The sequence below is a fragment of the Liolophura sinensis genome, chromosome 1 (genome assembly GCF_032854445.1).
Source record: "Liolophura sinensis isolate JHLJ2023 chromosome 1, CUHK_Ljap_v2, whole genome shotgun sequence".
Classification (NCBI taxonomy): Eukaryota; Metazoa; Mollusca; class Polyplacophora; order Chitonida; family Chitonidae; genus Liolophura; species Liolophura sinensis.
Genome location: NC_088295.1, coordinates 26,256,426 through 26,266,454, shown reverse-complemented (window position 1 = coordinate 26,266,454; position 10,029 = coordinate 26,256,426). Strand labels below are relative to the sequence as shown.

The 10,029-nt window shown below is 39.1% G+C and overlaps 1 protein-coding gene across 1 annotated transcript; it reads left to right on the top strand.

The window, feature by feature from the left end:
• Positions 1-823: 823 nt before the first annotated feature.
• On the top strand, positions 824-3,621 carry LOC135473714 (RYamide receptor-like). The gene is made up of 2 exons (XM_064753618.1): positions 824-1,444; positions 3,268-3,621. Exons 1-2 carry the CDS (start codon positions 824-826, stop codon positions 3,619-3,621), a joined length of 975 nt encoding a protein of 324 aa, XP_064609688.1.
• Positions 3,622-10,029: the final 6,408 nt, after the last annotated feature.

The following is a 10,029-nucleotide window of genomic DNA, read 5'->3' as shown; positions in this document are numbered from 1 at the left end:
AAAGCCAGTGAATTCCCCTACTCACTTCATTGTCATAGGAAAGGTTCCTGATGGCATATATACAAGTTTAATAATACGTGCTCATTATAAAAACCGCGACTAACCGCATACGCAGGTATTTGGCATTTTAAAGATTTTAGTTAGTTTATTGCATTTTTTACGAAATTTGTTTTGTTTGCTTCCAGAAAACCCGCATCACGTTTTGCGTCTGATGATAGAATAACTGATGTAAGCAGACCGAATGTGCGCCAGCGTGTGGAACTTCCTGCGTTGTGCCGGTCGACAAGTATTGATCGATGGCGCGAGGAACAAGCCATTTATCTGGTAGCTTGCCTTCTACTACCCTCATTGCCCGTCACTGCCTGATGCTGCGCGGACATGCAGTATGCCTCTCTCAGCGCCAGGGGTAGCGGTCTCGCTCGTGTTCGCACGAACAAGGTTTCTCACGAACATTTTGCCAACTTCGCCGGCGGTGAAACGTTTTTGTATGAGTCTCTGGCAACCGTGTATTATTTGCTTTTGAATTTGATTTTGGGGTCTAAAATTTCAATCCTCGTTTTTTGTTTTAATGAAGTAAAACTGAAAAGCGACAGGTTACAGCAGCGGACACTCCATGACTGAACCTGTATATTTCAAATCATTCCACCCAAGGATTGTAGCAGGAAGAAACTCAGAAATTGTGACTGTGGACTAAAGAAACAGGCAATTGTGTACGATGGCGAGTGGAACTACAGAAGTTAGTGATGAGTTGGTAATCCAGAATGAAACGGCCGTCACCGACTACGATTCACAGCCTATTTATGTAAGGGCTGTGATCATTCTCATGTACACTTTGATCGTGGTTGTGGCGGTTGGCGGCAACTCCTTGGTGTGTGCCATAGTTCTGGTCAACAAGCGAATGAGAACAGTGACGAATATATTCATCGTGGCGCTCTGCTGTAGTGATATCCTCATGGCGTTACTCTGCATTCCGTTCACATTTGTTTCCAATTTATTGGTGTTATACTGGCCGTTTGGAGAAATTATGTGCCCGGTTGTTAATTTCATGCAAGTTTCTTCGGTTTTGATGAGTGCCTTAACTTTGGTAGGTATAAGTTTTGACCGCTATGCCGCGATCATTTACCCTTTGCGCCCAAGGACAACAAAGTATCAGTGCGGAGTGGCTATTGCCATCATATGGGCATTGGCAACAGGGGTCTCTCTTCCGACTGCTGTAACTTCAAAGGTGATGTACAATGGCTCTCACGGACTCTGTCTCGAAGACTGGGGAGATGAAACACAACTGTACTCTTACAGCTTGGCTATAATTATCTTGCAGTATTTTTTGCCTTTGGCTGTATTGATATTCACTTATGGAAAAATTGGCTACGTCATTTGGATTAAACGGCCTCCGGGAGAAGCTGAGAAAAAGCGGGATCAAAGACTGGCGGAATCCAAACGAAAGGTATGTACCTAGTCAAACGATCATTTCAATTTTACCTGAAAAAAGAGAACCCATTAGCCAGTCGACAGGCTGAAACTTCAGTGGCGTTTTCAGTCAGAGTAATACACGAAAATGTGCACCGAGGCAGAAAAGTTAGTTGTCTGTTTGGGTGTTGTTTCTTAAGGCTACAAGATTTTGATGCCCCTCCATTCTTGATTCTCAGCTAAAGTATATATATATATATATATATATATATATATATATATATATATATATATATATATATATATATATATATATATATATATATATATATATATATATTAAATATTATAATATATTAAAATATATTTAAATACATTAAAATACATTAAATCAGACAACTAACTGTTCTGCCTCGGTGTATATATATATATATATATATATATATATATATATATATATATATATATATATATATATATATATATATATATATATATATATATATGTATAAACATCTGTGTGTGTGTGTGTGTGTGTGTGTGTGTGTGTGTGTGTGTGCGAAAAAAATCATCCAAAAATGTGCCACATATGCCAGTATAGTGTCCTCTTAGAAACCCTTTCTGATGTCTTCTTTGGAAGGTTTGTGGTATATCTGGCAAAGATCCTGGTGTACTTCAAGCTCTCCGGTTTCCTCCACCTGCCCACCGTCGTACGAATCAAAATGTTTGAATACGGCGTTAAAAATAAAAAAAACTCCATATCAATGACTGAACAGAATGGTCCACATTGTAACTGACATCATTTATGTTAAAAAGGTAAAGTTAACCTTGTTCCAGTTATGCATTTCCAAAGCAAAACAGATTACCAAACTCTCAGTAAAAAGGGCAAAATTGTGCATAGACTTCAGAGAGGAAAAACCGCTGTTTTCGTCTATTATTAACTCATCAATTTCTTCTAAATAAAACAACAATAAAAGACATCGATTGTCAGAGGAAAGAAAAAGAGTGCGTATTTTATTATCACATAATAACTCATTCTGTTTTCCGTTTGTTGTTCCCGAGCTCAGTATAGTGTGCCTTTTTTCCATTTTCTAGTTCTGTTCATTTGACACTTGTCTTCTATTTTTATTTATTTATGGTTGGGTCATTCTCTTTTCTATTTCCTTGTGCTTGCACCTGTAAGCTGTAAACTAACAATACCAATACTCCAACCCCTTCACAGTTATATGATGCTAATAATACATTTTTTTCATAGAAAGTCTGTCTTATTTTCTCTCTGTTATTCGGATCATTAAATAAGCTGTGGGTAGTAATCACGAAAGCTTGTTAGATTTATTTATTTGATTTGTGTTTGACGCCGTACTCAAAAACATTTCACTTATACGACGGCGGCCAGCATTACGGTGGGAGGAAACCGGGCAGAGCCCGCAGGAAACCTACGACTATCCGCGGGTTGCTGACAGACTTTCCCACGAATGGCCGAAGCGGTCTTGCAGGACATCTTGGCCTTCTTTAACTCACAGCAACCGCATTGGCGAGTGGCTCCTGGGTCATTACGCTGCGCTATCGCGCTAACCAACTGAGCTTGTTAGATGTTGTATAGAATTCGATGTTAACAAAGAACGTCAGCATTTGTTTGACCATTATTTTTTCAAAATGCTGATGTAGTAGCTTTATTATGTTTTGGAACTTTTTTCTGTCTTTGTTCCACAAAACTCACAAGTCAACAACGCAAATGAAATTGATGCTTTATTTTTTAAGAATTAACACCGGACTGTAAATTAACTGCGGATTGTTTTTTTTTAAATTAACAAGAAAAAGCAGATTAATATAAATGATTGTTAATGTTTTATTTTGCAGATGGTGAAGATGATGATTGTAGTTGTGGTGACGTATGCTGTGTGCTGGCTGCCCTTCCATACCCTGACTATGGCTGGAAATCGAGATCCTTCCATCTACAATCCACCTTACATGCGGATTGTTTGGGTCTGTGCTCACTGGTTGGCAATGAGCAATTGTTGCCTCAATCCCATTATTTATTTCTGGATGAACTCGAAGTTTCGCAGCTCGTTACGATATCTCGTGCGTTGCCTACCGTGCATTCAGAGCGACATAAAGAGCTCCGAGTATGTAGTGGAGAGACGGAGCGGTACATACACAACCTCGCTTAAGTCTACCTTCAACAATGGATGTATGCAACAAAGACACGTGTAGACGGCCACTTAATAACCGGATCTATGGGATTCTGGAGACAACTAAGTACGCGGTAAGTGATAAAAACTTCCGCACAATTGTGCGATACGTGATACGTTGTTCGACACAATGGCGCTGACAAATCGATGATGGAAAAAAAAAACAGCAATTAGGCCCGGTTTCCTGGCGACACCTTTGCTATGAATGGGTGCTGAGGAGTGCGGCGTGATTTGTGGCATAAACCATTGTTCTTGACAAAGACGATAAATTTTCAAAATCGGTTTCCAAGTTCACATTTCTTGAAAATGATTTGCATTAAGAGAGACGAACAATCATTTGTGCTATACGATTTTGTCATATTACTTCAATTTTAAAACTGAAAGGTCCTTTTTGAATCTGGACTTCTCCTTGCATATTGCCGTACATTATTCATGAAGGTAATATGTGCTGGACACACCTGTTGTGACGATAACCTGTTCGGTGCGTGTTTCGTTGCCACTGTCATATGTGCTGGACACACCTATTGTGACGATCACCTGTTCAGTGCATGTTTCTTTGCTATCAGAGCGCCAGGTACCAAATGGAAATATACTATCCTTGTGGTTGATGAATTTTTAAAAACAATATGTTTGAAACAAGTGTCTTCGTAACGCAGCAAATAAGCTTTTTCGACATGAGTTAAAAACTATTTTTTATTTATTTAATTTTGACCTGTCTGCCGAACAGCCATCCAGTTGAAAATGGCTAATTATTTCAAAGAAATGTAAATTTCAGTTGTTGTGCGATTTCATGCATATAATATTTTCATGCATGTCAAGTGATCTATCGCTTGAATTTAGTATCTTACAAATGCAATAGATATCATCTGAGTGGTATTACGCATCGTTCATTGTTGATTTCTCTCATTGCGCGTTCTTATGAAACTAGAGCAAATTTTCACCTCCGTTTGTAATATATGTATTGTTTATTAGTGTGATGCCAAAATACATCTGATTTGACTTTCATGAATAAATGTCATCTTTTATTCTCAGTAAGTTTTCATTCTTCATTTTTGGCATCTTTTACGGGTATAAGTTTTTCAAGGAAAAGAAAGGAAAGTATTTTAATGTTTGGAATTATTATTTTACCAGACCATTGCAAACTGAACTTTATTTCGGTTGACAAAGTAAATCAGTGTCGTATGGACTGGAGATGTATTAATAACCACGAAAGGAGGGATCGGAATGAAATACTACTATGCAGTATGTATGTAATAGCTTAGCGTGTCTACCTCGTCTTGCCATACTAAGACTGTCGAGCTCCTGGTAACCCTGAATTTTGTCTAAACACGAAACTCCCTAGTGGCATTAACCGAGACTGCAGACCGACTGACATGTAACATGGGAATCCAACTAAAGAAGGAGCAGTACAGACTCTAGTGTGTATTTTTTGTACACAAGAGCGAGACAATGATGAGGCAATAATGAAGAGCACAGGTTAATGAGCAGCGGAGTAAAGACGTAACAAACAAGGGAACGAGGCGTGGAAAAAAAGCAATCAGAGTTTCTTGTTGTCGGGGCTGTGTCAGGTGTCGCGTGAAGGCGCCTGCGGACAAAGCTTCTCTGACCCGTGTTGCTGGACTCTAGCTTAATCAAACCCATTTTGGCTGAAGGGATATTCTGTTAGGCTAGCTTTCCTTGCCCGGAAATCACCATTGACTCCCAAGAGATCAAGGTGAATGTCTTGGCCAAATATAGGGGTGACTTTAAGGGAGTTGGCTTGTAAGAAACTGTAAACGGATCGATGTCTAAAATCCACACGTCCTCTGTACCCGCTCGTTTTTTTTCTGCTTTCTCCCTTTCCTTCGTAACACGCCATTTGTCAGGTTTTATGTGAACATGTTTTGCCTTACGCACTCTGCTAATTTAATTTTCAATACATCGGCAAAGTCGCTCTCAGCGTCAGCTTTCTGATACCAGATAGATCTTCTCACAATTTCCTTTTGCACATGATGCCTTATACCGCATCGGAAGCCACCAGTGACTCAATACCGAAGTAGGCAACCAAAGTAGAAAACCATAAGGAACCTCCTGAATATGGAGACGATGGGTCGAGCAACGATGCAAGACAGATCGGACACATGAGCCAATCGCATGAATAACCGTGTGACTAATTAAGCTGTACTGATAAGACTAAGTGGTTCACAGGCTTCTTCCAATAGGAAACTTTATCCAACAGGGTTTACAAAGGTTTCTCCTCCTAGCATTGTTCTGTGCTCTTCACTACAAGCGATGAGTGTATTATTAAGTTAAATGCATTCCTAATAACAGTAATAAATCAAACGTAGCACAGCCGTGTTCATTATGAGTACAGATAGCGGTTAATGAGACAATGCGAAGAATTTCGCGCGGCTAAGAACAGCATCAGTATAACTTTGCCTGCTACATTTATTGTTAGATATTGATGTATCTTTCCGGTTCTTAGGTCATCTGTCTGCGATTAGGTTGGCTAAACTGGTGAACTCTTTCCAGAGTCAGATAAGGATCTATCATCTGCCTTTGTGGCGTAACTTCCTGATTATCCACATACTCAGGTAGTCTCGGTGGCTCTGGATCAGGACGTATTCCTAAGTCTGTACGTCAACATCATGATGCAGACTTTTCGGGAGACATTTCGCATATTAACCAGTACCTTTGATCGCAGTGATAGGAATACCTGAGTCTACATGCTTAGACTAATCACCCAGATTCCAAGACACTCGTGTGCCCTGTAGAAGCATGCTGTAGCTGGGGCTGTGGCAGATTTATGTCGATTAAACTGACCGATTCACCAGTAAATAACTATCAGCATACCACTTCACCACGCTCAAAGCGCACTGACCACGACCACTTAAGGGTTAATATCGTCTTTAATAGACCCGGCAGGGCAGGTTTGCTTTTAATCACCAAGACGAAAGAATCGGTGAGCCGTGAAGCTTATAATTACTAGACTTCTCAACGATTTCAAATGCAGGCGTTTGTGATAATTATCTTGGTTATGGCGGTACAGGTGTGACCAGGGATGGGAACACGTGCTGTTCGCTCTGCTAAAATCCAATTAATTATTATTTGCGTGAATGCAAATTACGTTTAAATAATCTCGGAGAAACGAAGCTGGAAAGAATGCAGCCAATACTGAATGGACTTTATTCACTGTGACCCCTAAACAGGCCTGGGATTGTTGTCCGTATTCTGGAATACAGTGTCGCGAGGTTTCCTCTGTTCCATTTATGTACAGCACTCAAGGCACCACTTGGAGCCAAGCGAATTCAAATACTGGAACCATCCTACAGTGATAAAGGAAATTAGATTCCACTTTTCTTTCACCATTTGGGTCTTATTTCCTAGAAGCAAATCTAAGTGGTTTTCGATCGATTAAATTTCTCCTTGAATTGTTTCAATTGAATGAACTTCCCAACACAAATGTATGTATGTATGTGCGAAACACGACGTAAATTCGCATTGGCAAGTAAGTAGCATGCTAAGAAACTAGCTGACAAAAGTCTCCATATTTCTTATACTGACTGCACCTACAGCCCTAATATTTTCAAGACTAAAATTGAGCCATTTAGTTTTATATCTGGTTTATTTTCCCTTCGTGCAAGTTTATATATTTATTGTCATCTACCTGACAATCCACGATAGCTCTCACTCGTATCTGACCAATTTTCTCTTCCTGTAAATCTCACCCGGTTGATGTATTAAATAGCGCTAAACAACGTATCACAAACGACGTCATGTGTCTACATAAGGTAACTATGGGAACTGTCATATCAAGATAGTCCATACACATAAAATTGATGTAGACATCAAAAGCAGGGCATTCATCAGTAATCGCTTATGTATATTTCTATCTATAAAACATGTACGTAAATGTCAAACATTGAAACAAATGTGTATAATTCAGCCATGGCTGTTAAGCATCCCCAATATTTCACTCACGCATACCTTTTGTGATATTTCCCACTTAATTTCATTGGAATTTAATACAGTCGAGTATTTAAACAGCGCTGTTTCAAAACTATGAATGCTTAATGATAGAAGGCAAATCGAAAGGTTTCCATTTTCGTTTTTGAGCAAATGATTATTACAAGTGTTCATAAAAGTTTTCAATTATAATATTTTGCAATACAAGCTGCACTCATAGATACTGAACTATACGACTGATCTTAAGAATACTGATGGTGCAGGAGCAAAGAACTGGCTCGTAAAATATATCAAAAGTTACTGGAGTGAAGTTGCAGCTGGAACAGGGAGTACTTCATTTAAACAGGCAGGCTCATAATTGTTGTCCTCATCGATATCAACTTATACAGCGCAGTGACCGACACAGGTGATAACAAAATAATCTTTTACAGACATAAGCACTATCATGTATGTTCCAGAATACTTTTGTCATCTCACCGAGATTCTAGACTGAAATCTATTCAATGCTGTGTTTGAGTGATTTGACAGATTGCTGTTTTAACGCCATAACACCAGTCAATATGGAAAAAGGAATGCTCGGTGTAAACGACCGACCTTTGGCAAGTTACGGACGAACATTTCCACGTTTAGTATACATACATGCACCACCATACCCTTTGGAAGACAAAAGAGCATATGACTGTGCAAACGATTGCAAACGGTAAAGTGTTTATTGCCAATGAGAATGAGTCCAACTCCAAATTCCTTATTAACGTCCGTGCTTGAATCTAGGCGTTAAAGCAGACATTCGTATACCAGCCGTCAACCAAACTGGACGTTCCAAAATGAACCCACACCTCGTGTGTTGTTGCGATTTATGGGTACAGCTCGCGCCCTCAAATTGTTGGAACTGGCATCTGCGTTTTTTTTTTAGTATGAAAATTATTATTTTACACCATGTATAGTCAGTAGTTGTTTAAGTTTTCTGAATTTACGGAAAACCCTTCGAAATATATCCAGGTCTACTACTTTATAGTTTTCTATGTTGTCGTTTGTGCCTAATGCATGAGCACAATGTTTCGTAATGTCAACATTCTATCAGGAAATGCGCATTTCATATTTGAGGATTCAAGGACGCGTGTAAACCAAGCAAATATGCGATGTTCAGTCTTGCAAATCCACTATGTGTTACACGGACATTGTTCAATATCTGTGAAAACAAAATGCGCATTTAGGTTAAAAAATACGATATCCCATGCTTTGTTTAAAAAACAGGTTTTATGTCCCATTTCAATAGGTCTTTATAGAATTATCCAAATTAAAAGGCCGAAGATAATGTACAATCCTGCAAATATAAATAGCTTAATGTGGCGCTCAATGGGAAATTTTATCTAGATATGCCTGAAGGCATTGCATGTCTCACATCCATCTGCGACAACCCCGGTCCAAGAGATTTTACAGAATGATATAATATAACATGTGTGCCATGTGGATCACAGCGGTCATGCTGTAATTACAAGAGTAGCTGTCATTTGGCTTAAAGACTCTTCCTGAAAGGATTAGCGTGTAATTAGTGATCACGCCGAAGCAATGTCTTAAAAAGTCAGGAGAAAACAATGCACCTTTGCAAGGGGATGTTAGGCTGGTTGTACAGTGCAACGTAATGTTATAGATGTCATTACAAAGACTGGCAGAGAGGTATCACACAACAAATCTTGATAAGGGCTTTTCTCAGAATCTCACCCCTTTATATGGCATAATGAACATTCTTCAAACAGCTTTACATTGCTAAAATCCATAGCTTGGATCTTTAGACCGGAGTTACGCGAGTTCACACCCGATGAAATGTTGAGGGTGTAACGTTTTGAAGTTAGATTCCATTATTGTTGTTAAAAGAATGGATCGATGTCGACTGCCACATGGATAAATAATCAAGGATTCAGTTAGCATCCAAAATAAATTATACTCCCTGTCGTCTGCTTTGTATAACAATCAATGCTTATTCACGTTCTGTGACAAAACAATTCAGCTTAATGTCGAATCAAGCCTCGGATCAAGCCTCATCAGACAACGAACCAGGTCACGTGGCCATTTGTGACCCGAACACCTCATTGTTCCGATTCAGATCGTGGTATTTTGCTTGTCTTTTTCTAATCTGATGGCCATTTTTATGAAATTATCCACATGTTTTCTAAGCAGGAAGTATCCTGCCGTTAAAACTAAATTTAGATTTGTAGGCCAAAAATTCATGAAATAGACGGTGAAAAAAAAACAACAAATATCGTCCATATCACTGGATAAGTCATCCATCCATATCTATCCAATCAAATGCTTGATCTTGCGTTTCAGATTTGAAATAGTTTAGCATGTGTTGTTAGCTTTCATGGGCACCCTATATGGGAAATCAACACGACGAATTAAAATGTTCGGGTCACCGCCAAGACTGACCGTGATGTCACATGGCACATTTGCCCTTTCTGTCAATATTATTCTAAACTAGAAATGC